Source organism: Kluyveromyces marxianus, chromosome 6 (assembly GCF_001417885.1).
Source record: "Kluyveromyces marxianus DMKU3-1042 DNA, complete genome, chromosome 6".
NCBI classification, from domain to species: domain Eukaryota; kingdom Fungi; phylum Ascomycota; class Saccharomycetes; order Saccharomycetales; family Saccharomycetaceae; genus Kluyveromyces; species Kluyveromyces marxianus.
Window position 1 is genome coordinate 665015 of NC_036030.1, and position 17366 is coordinate 682380.

The 17366-nt window shown below is 39.0% G+C and overlaps 7 protein-coding genes across 7 annotated transcripts; 5 read left to right on the top strand and 2 right to left on the bottom strand.

Moving 5' to 3' along the window:
• Positions 1 to 64: 64 nt before the first annotated feature.
• TUL1 (ubiquitin-protein ligase TUL1) lies at positions 65 to 2338 on the top strand (the record flags this gene model as incomplete). Its single annotated transcript, XM_022820983.1, has 1 exon — positions 65 to 2338. The coding sequence occupies one exon, from the start codon at positions 65 to 67 to the stop codon at positions 2336 to 2338; it is 2274 nt and encodes a 757-aa protein (XP_022677392.1).
• A 331-nt stretch (positions 2339 to 2669) lies between these two features.
• On the top strand, positions 2670 to 3341 carry KLMA_60319 (haloacid dehalogenase superfamily protein; the record flags this gene model as incomplete). The annotated part of the gene is made up of 1 exon (XM_022820985.1): positions 2670 to 3341. The coding sequence occupies one exon, from the start codon at positions 2670 to 2672 to the stop codon at positions 3339 to 3341; it is 672 nt and encodes a 223-aa protein (XP_022677393.1).
• A 210-nt stretch (positions 3342 to 3551) lies between these two features.
• PRS3 (ribose phosphate diphosphokinase subunit PRS3) lies at positions 3552 to 4514 on the bottom strand (the record flags this gene model as incomplete). Its single annotated transcript, XM_022820986.1, has 1 exon — positions 3552 to 4514. One exon carries the CDS (start codon positions 4512 to 4514, stop codon positions 3552 to 3554), a length of 963 nt encoding a protein of 320 aa, XP_022677394.1.
• A 415-nt stretch (positions 4515 to 4929) lies between these two features.
• ETP1 (Etp1p) lies at positions 4930 to 6528 on the bottom strand (the record flags this gene model as incomplete). Its single annotated transcript, XM_022820987.1, has 1 exon — positions 4930 to 6528. One exon carries the CDS (start codon positions 6526 to 6528, stop codon positions 4930 to 4932), a length of 1599 nt encoding a protein of 532 aa, XP_022677395.1.
• Positions 6529 to 6843: 315 nt separating this feature from the next.
• TTI1 (Tti1p) lies at positions 6844 to 9930 on the top strand (the record flags this gene model as incomplete). Its single annotated transcript, XM_022820988.1, has 1 exon — positions 6844 to 9930. The coding sequence occupies one exon, from the start codon at positions 6844 to 6846 to the stop codon at positions 9928 to 9930; it is 3087 nt and encodes a 1028-aa protein (XP_022677396.1).
• Positions 9931 to 10927: 997 nt separating this feature from the next.
• Positions 10928 to 12973, top strand: KLMA_60323 (uncharacterized protein; the record flags this gene model as incomplete). Its single annotated transcript, XM_022820989.1, has 1 exon — positions 10928 to 12973. One exon carries the CDS (start codon positions 10928 to 10930, stop codon positions 12971 to 12973), a length of 2046 nt encoding a protein of 681 aa, XP_022677397.1.
• Positions 12974 to 13547: 574 nt separating this feature from the next.
• PDS5 (sister chromatid cohesion factor PDS5) lies at positions 13548 to 17288 on the top strand (the record flags this gene model as incomplete). The annotated part of the gene is made up of 1 exon (XM_022820990.1): positions 13548 to 17288. The coding sequence occupies one exon, from the start codon at positions 13548 to 13550 to the stop codon at positions 17286 to 17288; it is 3741 nt and encodes a 1246-aa protein (XP_022677398.1).
• Between the last annotated feature and the right edge of the window lie 78 nt (positions 17289 to 17366).

Here is a 17366-nt window from a genome sequence, read left to right on the forward strand (position 1 = left end):
ATATCAAAATAATGTTATGGAATTAAATTAACAGGAGAGTAATAGCAAACCAAATCATTAGAATATGAGTGCAGATAATAATAGGATTATATTTTTCATTATAATCCTTCTATTCTTTCTCTCTTCACCGAGTGGGGACGGAGTTACTTCCCAGTATGAATTTGTACAGTTACAATCCCTAAAAGCCCAGTTCAACCACGAGTTTGAGCTATTCAAGAATCTTACATATGATTCCAATTTCAAGAACATAACGGGGTTGAAACTCTCCTACTATGATTCATTGCAAGACCCTCTGATCAATGCAACTTATCCAATACCAGGCAAGGACTACACCTCTTGGGAACCAACCGAGAAATATATGATGCTTCCTCAGGAAATCATCGATACGGTTAATCAAGATGTATGGAACGGAAAAAAGCTATTATTTCCTCCTAATATCACAAGCAACCTATATGGTAAGATAGATCTATTAGAGAACAACAAATATGCAAAAATAAGAATGCCGATTGCTAATTTCTACAATCCCCCGGAATCACTTCAAGAGGAAGAGCCAGCACAAGGAGAATATTACTTAAACACCGATGATTCTGGCAATGCCGGAAATCATGGAGAACTTCATAATGTGACCTGGAAACATGGTATAGTGGATGTCAGTATCCAACATTTAGACTCTGTTGAGAATTCATTAAGTTTATCACCAGCAACAGTGCTCAATGGGGGAACAGAGTTTGAGACAGATGACGGACATTGGAAGATCTTACACTTGAACGTTAATTTCTACAATAAGGAAGAAACGGAAAAACACTCCATCTCGACGAAGGGTATATACGATATTTGGACAGGAAAAATCTTAATAATGTCCCAAAGTGCTAAGTTTCACTCCCTTTTTGCATTCCCACATTATTTGGCTAATAATGAAGATGAATTTAAACAAGTCAAAAGGTTAATTGAGAAGTATTGGAATGCCACCAATTTTGTCGATTCGTTGAGTATGTCTAATTTGCAACATTGGTCGGATGAAGCCACGACCAAATGTGAATACTTCGGGTTCTTGCAGCTAGAATCCTGGAATCAATTTACACCAGACCAAATTCGGATGATAGACGAAGAATTGAAATGGCCTTTGGGGAGGCCTATCAACCGTTCTAATTTACCACCAATTCGCTTAAAGAACGCACTATTATATTCCCCAGACTGTGGTGTGTCTCTAAAGATGAGAGACACTTTTGGACCCAGATATGAACTACAAATACAAACAATCAGAATTCACTTGTTATTGGGTGTGTTACTCTTTTTAGCACAGATATACCTTCTCCTATGTCAAATGAACCATACAAATACCCCTAGTTCTGTTAATAAGATCTCATATTGGTGTTTGTTTATGATGAACCTTGTTGATGGATGCTTAGCAATGCTTTACTTCCTTGCGTCCCCTCTACTCCAAGAACTTTACCTTCCATTATGTATCAGTGCGTTTGCTTGCTTCATTTTAGCAAGTGTTTTTGAGATTCGTTACATGATTTCGGTATATGCTTCACAAGTTAACGAACAAGGAGTTGGTATATTAACTCTACTTCGTGGTGGATCTGAACCACATAATACTGTAAACCGTATAATGCCAGATGAAGCTGCTATTAGTAGTTCCTTATATGGTCGGTTTTTCTTTACCTTGGTGGTCTCCATATTTATTCTTTTATCATCGTTACTATGGCCCAAAGGCATTAGGATGATATTTGAATATACGGTACTTGCATTACTAAATTCCTACTGGGTTCCTCAAATATATAGAAATGCTGTGAAAGGTAGTGACCCAAGGCGACGTCGTCAAAACGGCTATCAGTCATTACAAAACGCAGATTCGAACGCCATCCCTTTGCTGTGGTCCTTTGTTATCGGAACTTCTGTAATAAGATTAGTTCCTATCGTTTATGTTTTCACATATCCATCAAATGTGTTCCGCCATGACAAGGATGTTCGATTTGCTGTCCTTCTCTCCCTTTGGATGCTTTTCCAAATTCTAATCCTTTATTCTCAAGATCTTCTCGGGTCGAGATGGTTCTTACCTAAACACGTCATGCCAGATGGATATCACTACCATAAAGGCGTTCCCGTATCTATTCTTATGGAATATGGATCTGAGGATAACACATTTGCTTGTCCTATTTGCATGGTAGACGTTCCAGTGTACGTTGAAGAGAAAGAAGAGACGCATAAAGTAGATATACAAAGTTATATGGTGACTCCATGTTCCCATGTATTCCACACGGAATGTCTTGAGAACTGGATGAGTTACAAGCTACAATGCCCAGTGTGTAGAGCAGCGCTCCCTCCACTATAATTGCCATTACGTTTGATCCCTCATAGTAGTTTATCGTATAATTGATATAAGGAATTTAATTGTAAAAAAACGAACCGAAGTGAATAATAATCGAGGGTTTTCTAGATACTGTGGTTAAACCGTAGCGCGTATTAGTAACGTAACTAAAATATATCGAAGAGTCAATCAAAATCAATCTAAATCAAGATGACTGGCTCCCGTCCTCAAAAGTAAGTGCTTCGAACTATACCTTATTATTGGTTTACAGTTTACATTGTTACTTATTTCAACTGGCAAAATATACTAACCACATGGTACATCCAAATATAGTGTGAAAGCGTGTTTATTTGACATGGATGGTTTACTTATCAATACGGAAGATATGTACACAATAGCTGTGAACAACATATTGGCATTATATGGGAAAGGAACTCTTAAATGGGATTTGAAGATTCAACTTCAAGGGTTACCAGGTCCAGATGCTAGTCGCAAAGTTATAGATTATTATAACCTACCATTAACATTTGAAGAATTCGATAAATTGAACAGGAAATTCCAAGCTGAATTGTGGCCTACAAGTGAATTTATGCCTGGAACTGCTGAGCTCATTGCTTATCTTAAGTCAAAAAGTATTCCAATTGCTGTTTGCACTTCTTCTACCAGCGACAAATTCCATTCGAAGACTTCTCATTTAGCCGAAGCCTTTAAGAAATTTGATGTGATTATTACAGGTGATGATTCTAGAATTCCACCTGGAAGAGGTAAACCATTCCCAGATATTTGGAATCTAGGTTTGAAAGAACTGAATGCTAAATTTAATAGTCATATCACACCCGAAGAATGTCTTGTATTCGAAGATGGTATCCCTGGCGTTCGCGCTGGCAAGGCGTTTGGGGCATATGTCATTTGGATTCCTCATGTAGAAGCTGTTCCTTTTATTAGCGATCCTTCTGGAATTCTTGAAGGTAAAGGTGAAATATTGAGTTCTATGACAGAATTTGAACCATCAAAATTTGGTTTATAGATGCATCGTGCATTAGCTAGTTTACCTCAACACCTTGAATTGAGATACGGTGGTAAAGAAAGCCCAAACAGTTTATAATTTACAAATAAAATCCAATAATGTCCCCTTTGGATATAGAGGAATAAACGTACCAGCGAACCGCTATTTAAGACTTTGAATGAACTAATAAGTAAATATATATTTATAGAACCTGAAAATCAGGGACTAATATCATAGGGGGTAATTTTTGAACAAATATGAGATACTCTCACCGTTATGTAGACGACGAATGGCTTCTGCTAGAACTGAAGAAATGTCAATAGAGTCCAACTTTGGGCATCTTAACATTTTTTCCTCAAATGGAACAGTGTTTGTACAAACAACCTTATCAAGTTTCGAATTATTAATATTTTCGATGGCTTTACCTGATAGAATACCATGAGTCACGATAGCGATAACAGATTTAGCCTTGTTTTCCAACAAAATTTCAGCAGCTTTAGCTAAAGTACCACAAGTATCTGCCATATCATCAACGATGATGCAAATCTTGTCAGTAACGTCACCAACAAGCACCATTCTAGACACTTCGTTAGCACGAGCTCTTTCCTTATGAATTAACGCAAAGTTTAGATCCAAACGATCAGCCAAACCTGCTGCACGTTTGGCACCACCAGCATCTGGAGATATGATGATAGCTTCCTTATGGTTAACGTTTTCCCTGATATACCTTACTACAGATGGTTCAGCATACAAGTTATCCACAGGAACATCAAAGAAACCCTGAATTTGGGAAGCATGCAAGTCCATAGTGATAACATGATCACAACCGGCGGTGGTTAGCATATCTGCCATCAATTTAGCGGTAATTGGTGCACGTGACTTATCCTTTCTGTCCTGTCTTGCATATGGGAAATTAGGAATTACCGCAGTAATTCTTCTAGCAGAAGCAGTCTTGGAAGCGTTGATCATAATCAAAAGCTCCAATACACGGTCATTCACATCACCAGATCCGATCTGCGTAACAATGAAGATGTCCTGGTCTCTCACAGACTCTCCGATGGAGAAAGAAACTTCCCCACTGGGGTCACGCTTCAACTTGCAGTCTGTGAGTTTTAATCCTAACCTTTTTGCCACTAATTCGGCCAGGTTACGATGCACATCAGGTGCTAATAGCTTAATAGAATTCGTAGCCATGCTTGTTAAGTTACTAGTAGATCCTAGTTACTTTGTGTGCGAATGAAAAAAACCGTGCTTTTTTAGCCTTTCCACAACACTAATGTGTTATTGTGAGAGTCAAGAGATGAGTAGTAGAATCAGGAGCAAAAATGCAACGGATACCTAGCAAACCTAACCTACTTCTAACCTCTTTCCTTTCATACTCTCATTCTCATTTTGAATAGAAAAGAGCTCTTCGCTAGAAAACTCCCATCGCTGGTTGAACTTATTTTCAATGTCTTGAAAATTTTTTTTTTCTTTTTGGAGCGACGGTTGGTCCGAAGGCTGGTTTGATAGGACCATAGCACAGTTTATTCTATGATATAAGATGAATCGAGAAAGCAGAGAGATATGTAATAGCTGGAAGTGTTGGTAAGATATTCACATATATAAACTACAGTGGTTTCTTGACTAGTTTCTTCTTTTTCTTCTTCTTTTTCTTTTCAGTAGCTGAAGCGGTTGACGAGGATGGCATGCCCGGAGTTGGTTTGAGAACCAATGTTGAGTTTTGTAATTCGGAGTTTTCCGCGAATTTTGCCTGAGTCTCAAAATGAACCATCAAGTCACTGACCTGCGATTGTAATTCTTCATTCTCCTCAAGTAGCTTTGCTTTTCCGAGCTTGAGATTTTCTATCTCTTGAGTCAAATGATCTAAGTTTTGCTGAAGTCCGGTATTGATCATAATCTCTTCATCCAACTTTTCTTGCACTTTACTAACCTTTTCATCCACCAGTTTTTTTATCAATTGGGGATTTGGTGTATCCTCAGTATGCTTATTTTCTTGTACATTGGATTCTAGAGCTTCCACTCTTTGTTGCATATCGTATATTAGTGCCTCATAATATTCACGTTGCGATTCTAATTGGGATAGAAGAACCTGCACATATTCTAAATGATTGTCTTTGTTGACCTTGGACACGTTGCTGTTACTGGAATCACCAACTTCAACCAACTTCCCATCTATTTCATTTTGTACAATCCGATGTACGTAATTATCTCCAGCATAGTCCCAGACTCTCTTAGTATTCAAGTCCATCGCAAAACAATGACTAGTCTCTTCATAATGCCGGATTGCATGTTGTGAATTGTAACGGCCACATCCTAGGTGCCCACATATCAAGCAAATCCAGAGATTATTCTTCTCATTGCATTTTCGACATGTGGGTTGTGGCTGGTTGTCAGTATCCTTTAATTGGGAGTATCGACACACCGGGCAGTTTCCGTTTTTCCATTGGTCGAGACATTTACAATGAAAGGTATGTTGGCATGGCGTAGTGATTAAACCAGTAATTTCACTATCCAAGCGCTCAAGACACACCGGACAGATTGGAAGCTCTATTAATGTGTCTTTATTCTCACCATTCCCCAAAGTACCGCTACTTGTGAAAGGGTATTTTAACATGTAAGGTAGAGCATCTTTGTCCTCACTAAACATCCCTTGGTGAAAGACCAACTCTTTTATTGCAACGACATGACATGTTTCAGCATCCACCTCATTAAACTTCTTTCCGTTGAAGTTCTTCATAAAATCTCTTGCATAACTTTGTTCTTTAAACTTCATTAAAAGCATAAATCTACCCTTTTCCTTATTCATTTTTATCATTTGTAAGTGTGTTGTCTGGCTTGTAACCTCGTCTCCTATAAACCATGACAATAGCCTGTTGATAGTCAAGTAATTTGGAATAAAGAGCATTGCTACCATCCGGCCATCGCCTAATTCTCGACACAATTTGTCGTCATCAAGACTACCCAAAGACGCATGTTCACTCTTAAAAAGCCTTATAATCCCATGTCCACTCCATTCCGATTCTATAGAAACCTTATTACTGCCGGTGGTACTTTGCAAGCTCAACATTGGTAAATAATCCCACGTAGATTTAGCTTCTAAACTTTTACTGTCACCACTTTCTGGTATCCCTTTCTTCCCCGTTTTATAAAAGCTGTAACACTCTTCAATTCCTTCTGCAACTTCAATAAGCAATATATACTCCATATGGCATGTTATGTGACCTTGATCTCAAATCTAGGTACAAACTGCTGCTTATCTTACCTAGCTTCACTGTCAAGAAGAGCGATGACTATATTAACAGATTTCCTTCATTGTACCAGAATCTGCTTGTTACAGGGTTACCTATATATGACGAAATAATGCAAATCACGTGATCAACATTACCTTTTACCAGCGCATATATGAGAGATTGATACTCGATGATCATCTAGTTCAAGTTATAAAGAGATTGACTACACATAAGTGTCTGGAAAAAGGTAGAAGAGCTAACCTAACAGGCGATTCATAAATACCATTAATATGATAGACGAACCACAAAATGGCGTTAGTGCGAGCAGTGGCGAAAAAGCGGCAATTTTTAATAAGTTAAAACCTATATGTGTTGGGTTATCACAAATCACCTTTAGGAAGGAAGAGTCTTCAATCTTGAATGATCCACAATTGAAGGAACATTTGGAGGAATTAGTAAAACAACTAGATAGTTTTGGCAATCAAAACTCACTTTCAGCAAAGTTGGGTGACTATGTTTTTGTTCCTATATCTTCGATGCTCAAAACTTGTAACTCTCTTCCCGATCCCATCTCAGTCCTCGTTTTCAATGTACTTGCGCGCGTCATTAGAATGTGCTGGAGTGCACCTGGTGCGATTGGTAAGAGTACTTTTAACCAGCTACTTAGTGTTTCAACTTTCTTAATTTCGCCAGATTTGGAGAACAAGAAGCTATCTGAGAAGTCCGATGAGTTCAAAATGGCAGCCATTCAACTTTTGTATGACTTATTCAGTACATCTGCCTTCCGAAAATGGGATAATGGTACTCTTCCAACAATTGCGCATTCTAATACAATTCTTCTAAAACTATTAGAACAAGGAAATATGAATATTCAACTCGAGTCATCGAGATGTCTACAGGTGCTATTCCATAATATCAATGATGGAGAAATGCTCAGCAATGTTGTTCCAGGAAATGTTTCTACATTCTCCAAAGTGATTTTAAAGCCTGGCTTGACTACACACTCTCAGGTAGTTTGTGAGATTCTTAGAACATTGACAGTTTTATTAGTATTGGTGTACAATGATTCAGCTCTCGGCGTAACAGTAGAGGAAACAAAGGACGGGCAGAACCTACAAGTCAAGGTAACGAAACCAGGGAAACACAGAACAACTAAATGGCTTACTGCAACGTCACTTCAGTTGAAACGTGCCTTTGAACCAGTACTGGAAAAACTGGTCAAAAGAGACAACAGTACAATAAATGAGCAACTCTTCAATAGTTGCGTCACTTTAGTAAACGAATGCCACAACGCGTTCTTTTCCCTTAAGGATATTCTTTTAAAGACCATACTATCTATTCCAAACAGAGATCTAACAACCCTAGATGCTCATAAAGATGATATCGCAAGGTTTATGAGGGATAACAATGTCACTATCAACACAGAATTACAGATGTCCTCCCAGTTTAATATTGTGAACAACGCCTTACAAATCTTAGATGGAGACCAAATATATGATTTACAAATTTCTAGGATCATTCTCAATAGTATCAATGAATCATTGAAGTCCCATACAAAGAAGTTGGATAAATCGAAACCTACTGACCTAATTAAAATTAACAATGTAGGAGTGAACAGTCTAATTTCAACAAAGTCATCATTTGGGTACCATGGTGGCAGCAATATCAGAAATGATAAATATGTTCTACCGGATGTATCATATCAGACTTACCAACAGGTTTGTGATATACTTCTAAAATTAGGCTCAAAAATGAATGCTCGACAGCTTGAGGAGCAAATCACGGACCTTCTATCAGAGGAATCTGACGTTTTAACCCATTCAAACCACTCAATATGGATTGCTTCAAATCTATTAATGGGCTACCAAAGTTCAGATCTAAGCGCTTGTTTAGAAATTGAGTCGGAGCTCACGTCTTGTCAATTTGACGTTTTGGAACTTGCGAATGAGAGAATAACTACGCTTTCTAATCGTTCAGAATGGACGCCTTTACAACGCAACAATATATGCATGAACTTATACGCTCTCAAGAAGATGATTATTTTGATGGGTCCTGATTTCAAGCATGAAATGTTGGACTATATATACAACATCATTGAATGCTTTGCTAACGAGAATGAGAACGTTTCCACACTTTCCAATGAGATTCTAATGCACATCGCAGACCAGTTCTACCATGGATCGATGGTAGAGCTTATATCAGACAATATTGACTATATTGTGGACGGAATATCGGTAAGGTTGGATAACTGTTTGTTTCAAAGAGCGTACATGGTGTTACATGTGCTAATAAAGCTATCTGGCTACGACCTTGTCGAGCGACTCAACGACATATTGGAAAAGCTTTTCTGGATGCTTGGATACTACCATGGATACGACGATCTCTGTGTGGCTCTTCTAAATTTGTTCGCTGAAATATCTTTCAAGGTGCAAGACACTTTTTTGAAGAGTAATGACTCAACAAAGCAGATCGAGATCAAGACGTGGAACCACGACTCGTTCAAACCTTGGGGTATGTCCAACATAGAACAAGTTTTCGATGTCCTAGACAAAGAGAAGAGCAACCCCAATGTCGAATCTGAACTGGAACCTCCAGAACAGACCGCCGAAGAGTTTTTCAAGGAACGACTCGAGGCCGACAGTGACGACGAAGTCGACGAAGAGGACTACGAAAATGAAATCTCACAAGAAGAGCAGGGAGCCAAGTCTGACGAGATGAAATGGGAATCCCCCATCCCGAAAAAAGCCTATATGCTTCTTCTCAGGTTCTGGTCCTACTCGGATAGACTTCTAACCCATTCTTCCCGTAGAGTAAGACACAAAGCTCTAGACTTGCTAATCATACTCTGCCCGCTTCTTTCCACCCAGCAAGCTGTGTTCCTACCAAATGTAAGTAAGGTATGGGCCGTGGTCGTGCAGTTGTCCATTACGGAGGACCTAGCGCAGGTTGCCAGAACTTACCAATTGCTAGCCTCGCTAGTGGAATACACAGACGCATTCCTCATGAAAAAGGTCCTAGACATGTGGAAACTATTCCTCCAAAGAGACACCCTGGTGTCCAGAATACTAGACAACTACAAAAGAAGAACCGGCGCGAGCGCGAGCGCTAGTGCTAGCGCCGCACAGGAACAATCACGCAGCGTGATCCTAAACAACGTCCCCTCGTCTAACACACTACTCACGCAAGCGCACCAAAAATGCCACGTCTTGCTCGTAAACTGCATGAACCAATTCGGTCTGCAGTTCCCAGACCATACCGCTGTGCAGATGTGCATGTGTCTTCTACCACCAATGTCCGTCAACGGTGCACCTCCAGAATCTAAGCACGTGACTAACATTCGTCTCATGCTAGCCCACAAGCGCCATCACCACCACTAGTTAGTTATTTTTACTACAGCTGCAGCTACAGCTACATCTATGAACCGGGTAACAGACCCTGGCGGGCCAAATCCGAACATGGAGTAGGTAGCATTGTTTTAAGGCTACGAACGTACATTATGCCAGGCTGTTTCCGCTTCGCTTCGCTTCGACTTCAATTTCGATCCCTCTCCTTTTCTCAAAACAGAGCTTCCCGAAAAGTTCGGACCATTCCCAAAACGGAAGAGTCCGTATCGAAAATGTACACAGAGGCACAGGCAGAGAAGAAACAAAAAAAGACAGAAAAGACACATTCGCCAACTAAAAAAATTGGCTCGGTATGCACAGTACTGACTGTGTGTGCCCTCATTTCTACCCCTCCCCCGCGAAGGATGACAACCGATTCCGGTTCTGGTGTTCAACGAGAAAAAAACCCCAAGAATCGGCTCTTTTAGCACGCAAAACATGACCCAAAAGCCGTTGTTTTATCTCGTTTGTATATATACAAGGGATTGCAACAATGGAGTGGTTAGTTTGTATGTGTGCCTGCCACTTTTTCAGTTAGTTATCGAGGGGACGGATTTTGTGTTTTTGTTCCCACATAGTTAATCGGTGATTTTCTTTTTTTTCTTTTCCGAAATCTTCAGGCCCATCTCATCGCATACAGGTTTAGTACCCGCATTAGTTTGCTGCTAGCTAAATAGAGACAAAGAGAGAGAGCATTAGAGGATATTTCGGAGCCTTCTTGCTAGATACAGGTACGGTTGACGTTTGATAGCACGCTACGCACTTGGTATTTACATAGTGGGAGGTGAGTAGAAGGGATAGAGAGATAGAGAGGTTCAGGGATACATATATATATATTGGTGGTGGTAACCGAAGCGAGTTTCTCCATCTCTGGTAGACAAAGAAGAAATCAGTGGTAACAGGAATAGATTATACTCCTACTACTTTTATTAGTACCACAATAGTATTTGAGAAGCACGGCTGAAAACGTGTGAAAACATACATATAGAGCATGGTGGATGATTCATACTACATTACACCGCATGAGACGGCTCTAGCTGTCGTAGCGACGTCTATGAAAAAGGCGAGACTCCGGTTCGACACACTAGTGATCAACTCTTTGATGGGTGGTGTTCTTTTTTGTGCCGGTGGTTTGCTCTTTGTGATGGCTAGGTCGGAAAATCCAGCTATATTCGAACAGAATCCGGGGCTCACGAACTTTCTTGGAGCGTTTACGTTTTCCATTGGACTTTTCTATGTTGTGATCAATGGTGCGGATCTCTTCAATTCGAACGTTTTGTTCTTCACGGTGGGGTTGCTGCGTGGTGCTGTGTCGATATACGACTTGGTCATCAGCTGGGTAGTGAGCTTGCTAGGGAACTTGGCCGGTACGCTTTTTGTGTGCTATGTGATCTGTCACTTGTCCGGGGCCACGACTTCAGATATGGTTGTGACGGGCTCCAGGTCCATTGCGGAGCAAAAGGCAAGCCCAAGCTTTATACAGACTTTTTTAAAGGCTATCGCAGGGAACTTCTATGTATGCGTGGCTGTGTACTTGCAATTAATGTGCAAACCGCTTCATGTGAAGTATATTGTGATGACGCTTCCGATCTTCACCCTTGTGGCTTTGGGGTTCACACATGTGGTTGCCGATATGTCAATGCTTATTATCGGTATGTTAAACGGTGCCAATGTCTCTGTTGCCAAGTATATTTGGAAAGTGCTCATTCCTGGTGCTTTGGGAAATATTGTAGGTGGCTGTTTCTTCAGCGGAGTGGTTCCATACTACTTACACTTGTGTGTTGTGGAACGTGATAGAAAGCAATTATCGTTACCAGAGTTTGAAGCCAGAGATGAACAACCTGAGTTGAACATGGACTCCAGAGTCGTGAGAGTCGACCCAAGAGAAGTGGAGGAGGCAGAAGAGGATTCAGATGTGGATACAGATGACGAAAGATATGGGTTGTTAGAAAAACAATCTTCAGGTACTTCGGATACGAACTCTTCTGATCAGGTTTTGCCATATACTGGTACACCTCGCGATTCAAGAGAATTGAACAGAATAAATACGGCAAACACAATGACTTCTGGTCGCTCTCACTCATCTAGAGTAAGAAACCCTCCAGGTGTTTTCCCAGTGAGAGGTATGGGTAAACCATTGAAGAGAGAAAGAACCATTGTTGACTCAGAGTACTCAGATGAAGGTAAACAATCTCCTAAACGTGCTCCTTCCGTGACAAACTCGTTCGACATTATCTCAACTCATAGCGACATGGACTCAAATTTCGATAATCCATTGGGAGTTAGTTCATTGCCCCCTCAAGAAAGAAGAAATTCTATACTGCGTACCTTATCTCGTATACCTACTGCACATCATCCACCGTTGACACATCACAAGACTCATGAAGACTCAGAAGAAGAAAGAGAAGTGGAAGAATACGAAAGGGAGGGCCACTACAATGTTTTAGACCACAAACTAGGAACAAAACTAGAGCGCGCTCTATCCAGGATAGCTACACATAAATCTGACGACAACCAGCTACCAAGAACTACACAAGATGTGTTCCCGGAACAAAGGCACGTAGACACACTTAACCCGATGACTTCAAGAAGAAGTTCAACTTCGGTAAGTGGCATCTTCAAGACAATCAGTAGGCAGTTAGCTCCTTCGAAACAACCTACAGATGTAGAGGAAATACACAGGAGATTAAGTCAAGCAGGTGTCACCACGAAAGCAGCTCAAGCATCAGATAATATCGCCGGTATTGATAATTACGACGGAATTGAATTACCTCCATCACATTCACCATTCTATAAGAGACGACCATCTAGTACCAGTAACTTTTCATCAAATTCATTATACACAGCGGGTTCCGTAAACAAAAGTAAGAAAACTTCACCTGCTGTAACTCCTGGCCCTCCATCAACCGCAAGTATGAGTGGTGGAGGTGCATTGTCAGTAGCAGGTAAGAGACCACAGAATCCGATGAAAAACATTATTCACTATGACAACGATAACTTTGAAGAACAAAGTGTAATGGACATGGATATGAAATGAAAATATAACATTAATGAGAGTAACACCCAACAGGAACATCAACATCAATATCAACTTAATATTCTGCAACGTCTAGTTTTTCTTCTCTTGGCTTTCCAGTAGAAGAAACTACAGCACTAACAACAAAAAAAAAATCAGCATGCATAGGCAATTTAATTACCACATCCATCTTTAATTCTTATTATATATAATCTTCTTACTTTAATGATTTTAACGTTAATGACTTTTAAATTCTCTCCGCTTTAGAAATAGTCTCTGCCAGGTGGAGAGTATATATATTCTGCTCCTTTCTAATAGAGATGAGTATTCACAAATCACGTGACATAAAATAATGACTACCCGGAGTAGCTACTTCTATGGACGCGTAATGACATAACGAACCTAGGTATAGTTTGAAAAAGTTGACGCGTTACAGAATTTTGGTAACATCTTGGATAAGACCAGGGGTTTGCAAGATACATTATATAAGAGTGTTTCATACACACACATACCCTGCATATTGCTACTAAATCCTGTCATAATATCATAGAAAGTGAGATTAACAAGCAAAGGAATATAGACTGTAAGGAACATTATGCAGGAATTAGAATTCAACAAGTCTATTATTCCTAGTTTGGAAGAACCGTTCTCTTCGGCTGAACAGATCGAAAGGTTAAGCGAACTGCACGAGGAGTTATCAGGTCTTACACAAGGGAGTGTAAAGTTGGATAGCCTTGAATCGTATAAGAATGATCTGATTAATAAAAAGATATTGAAGCACAAAGATCCAGGAATCAGAGCACTAAGCGCATGTTGTCTTAGCGACATTATGAGGCTCTATGCCCCAGATGCTCCATTCACAGAGAAGGAACTTTGCGATATATTTAAGTTATTCTTCTCACAGTTCAGGCTTTTGAGAGATCCAGACAATGGGAATTTTATTCAACAAACATATTTGATTACCAGACTTTTAGAATGTAGATCTATTGTGCTGATAACAGATCTTCCACCATCTAAAAGATTCGTCGAGGAGCTGTTTCAAATATTCTACGAGAAAGATAACAACCAATTTCCCTCCAAGCTTTGGAAGATTATTGGTGGGCTGTTGACAGAAGTTGTTTCCGAGTGTGAGACATTATCAATGGACGTTCTTAGACTAATATTCAATGCATTTTTGAACCATGAATCTAAGGAAAACAACTCATTAAAGGGACTTGCTCTCAATAAAGATTCATCCTTTGAGTTCTCGCTTATAATATGCGAATCAGCCAGCAATAGATTGGGAAGACATTTTTCCAAGTTCTATTCAGAAATTCTGTACGGGATCACCAACGAGAACGAGGGCATTCAATCTGTTCTTGATCCATCATACAGAACCCTAACAAAATTACATAAGCTGACATCATACGTGTGGCAATATTCACCAGAACTCGTTCATTCCGTCATAGGGTTTGTGTATCAAGAGCTCTGTTCAGATAATGTTCCCTTGAGGATCTCTGCTACAAGCCTTGTAACCGACATTCTTACACACCAATCTACCATCAATTTTGTGACTACACATAACGATACATTCCAGATTTGGCTATCTAAGATGGCAGATATCAGTCCAAAAGTTAGGGTACAATGGGCCAAGTCTGTATCTAAAATTATCTCCTGCCGGGATGATATCAGCGAGGATATTGCAAAAGGCTTAGCAAAAACTTTGCTTGATACAGATGACACAGTTCGTTTACAATCCGTAAGATCATTAGCACAAATACCCTCCGATATAGTATGGGCTAGACTAAGAGTTGATACCATATTCAAGGAATTGTTACATCTGATTCGGGACAAGATCAAGGAAGTAAGAGAAGAATCTCTCGTTTACTTATGTAAATTCTATGATGACTCGTTAAAAGAAAATCTTTATCCTTTGAATCAATCAAGGAAAAATAGCAAAGAGCTTTGGGATGTTATCAAACAGATACCATCGCATGTTTTCAATCTTTACTATATCAACGATTCCAATATTAATATGCAAGTTGATCTCATGATATTCAATAAGCTTCTCAGTTTAGAGCTTGACGAGAATGAAAGAAATACCAGACTAATCGATCTAGTTATCGGTCTTGATAATAAAGCTCTCGCATCATTCTTTGCATTCAACAATCGTCAAGTCCAGGTAAATAAAGCAATGAATAAATTGTTCGAGTTAAATGGCGAAAAACTCGAGAAGCTAATAAGTTGGTTGGGATCAACTCTGCCATCGCAATTGGCGAATGATGCTATAATAAACAAATTTTTAGAGTTAAAAGACTCTAGAATCAGCCATTTGATCAAAGTGTCTATCAATCAAGAGACAAATTACCCAACTTTGAAGAACTCTTTACAGGAACTAAAAATCAGGCTGGAAGACCCTGATTTATTCAAGAAAAGAGGCATTCGTTTCGGGACGTCTTTTAGCAGGGAAAATTTCAACACTACAATACTTCTACTTGCTTACAGAGCTTCTCCTTTCATATACAATGTGTCAGGAATATCGTTTTTATTGAATAGTAAAAAAGATGATGACGAAGAATACAATAAGGCGCTTACTAAGATAGTTCAAAACATTTCTGAGGTGAATCCATTGTTGTTCAAGAGCGAAATTAGTTCATTAACAACTTTGGTAACGGATAATTCCACTGAATCTGACGTTGGTAAACAGGAACAATTGAAAACATTGTACAAAATTTTCAAGGCGCTTCCGAATGAGGTCAAAATGGAAGATGGTTACCTAATGGCTAAGTTAGAGGATTTTGCATTAAAAGGTAATGTTGCCGAAAGCAAATACGCAATAAAAATATTGGCTTTAATTCCTGACAAAGATAAAAAGGAAAAAATACTCTCGTCATTAAGGAGTTCCGCTCTTCCTCTGGAATTTCCTACTCACTCTAAACATTTACTATGCAACAGTCTAGTCATTCTTTCCCAACTTTTCAAAGTAGACTTCAATCTCCTCAAAGACGATTGTAATGAAATCACAACATTTATATTAAGAGATTTACTTGTCACGAATGAGTTCTTCAAAGATATAATTGAAGGCGAAGATACTGTCGAATGGATCGACGATACTCAGTTGTTAAACAAAAAGGAGTGGGCTATCTCTACGAAACTACTATGCTTGGAATTACTTACGAATCGAATGATATCGGAAGCACAAGCTAGCGAAACTGTAGACAGCTCTTTGGAAACGATTTTCCATAAAATTTTAAAACTCTTTCTTTACTTCGTTTCCAATGGTGGGGAAGTCATTAATCCAGAAAATGAAACAAAATATCCAACCCCAGTCTCTTATCAACGTAGAATACGTTGCCAGGCGGGATTACAAATATTAAAGTTGGCAAAAGTCGCAAAATTCAATAAATGGATAGAATCAAAGTTCATCTTCAAGTTAATTAATTTGGTTGAAGATGAAAGTTTCCCAGTGAGATACAAATTTGTCAATAAGTTAAAGAACTATATCTCAGAAGAGGCAATAAGCATAAAATTTATTCCCCTACCTTTCTTCATGCCATTTGAACCTGATGTAAAATTCAAAACTGATGCAAAAATTTGGATCAACTTTACCTTCCAAAAAGAAAGCGCAACTAGAGGCGCTATATTTGAACGTAGCCTTCCAAGACTATTACACTGTATTGCCCATCATCCTGATATTGAAGACAATGTTACAACTGATGCTAATGAAGAAGAGTTCATGACAGCTTGTAATGCTGCTATTGACTATGTTCTTTTCTACCTGGACACTGTATTAAAACCAGAAAATATCAATCTTCTCTATTATTTAACAGGGAGAGTGAAACAATACAGAGACTTGCTAGAAGATAATCCAACTTGTATTTATGTTATTAGCGAACTGGTTCAAATGATATTAAAGGAACTGAAACAAATGAAAAACTTAAACTTATCTGAGTATCCTGGAAGACTAAATCTACCAAGCGATCTCTTTGTACCTTTTGAGAACGCCAAACTAGCACAAGCAAACACTTTCAAAACATTCATAAAAGACGAATTTGCGAAAAAGCTTGAACAGAGAATAAAACTAAAATGCAGTAAAATGATTCATGGTTCTTCAACAACGATTAAACAAAAAAGGCAACAAAGACAATTAACCAGCGAATACCAACAGCCATCTCCATCTAAGAAAAGGAAACATCATGTTACTGAAAGTGACAGTGAAAGTGATGAAGATTCTTACAGCGATAAAAATGTTTATCCAAGCCCCCTAAAGAGTGGCAGGCAAAGGAAAAGCTCGCGTACTAGAAACACAGTTAACTATAATGAAGAGGATGATGAGAACGAGGAAATTGTCTTATGAAATTTACTACTCCAAGTTTCAAAGTAGCTATATATAATATACTTTCATTTGCTGTAGATGTCATTTATTTATCTATCT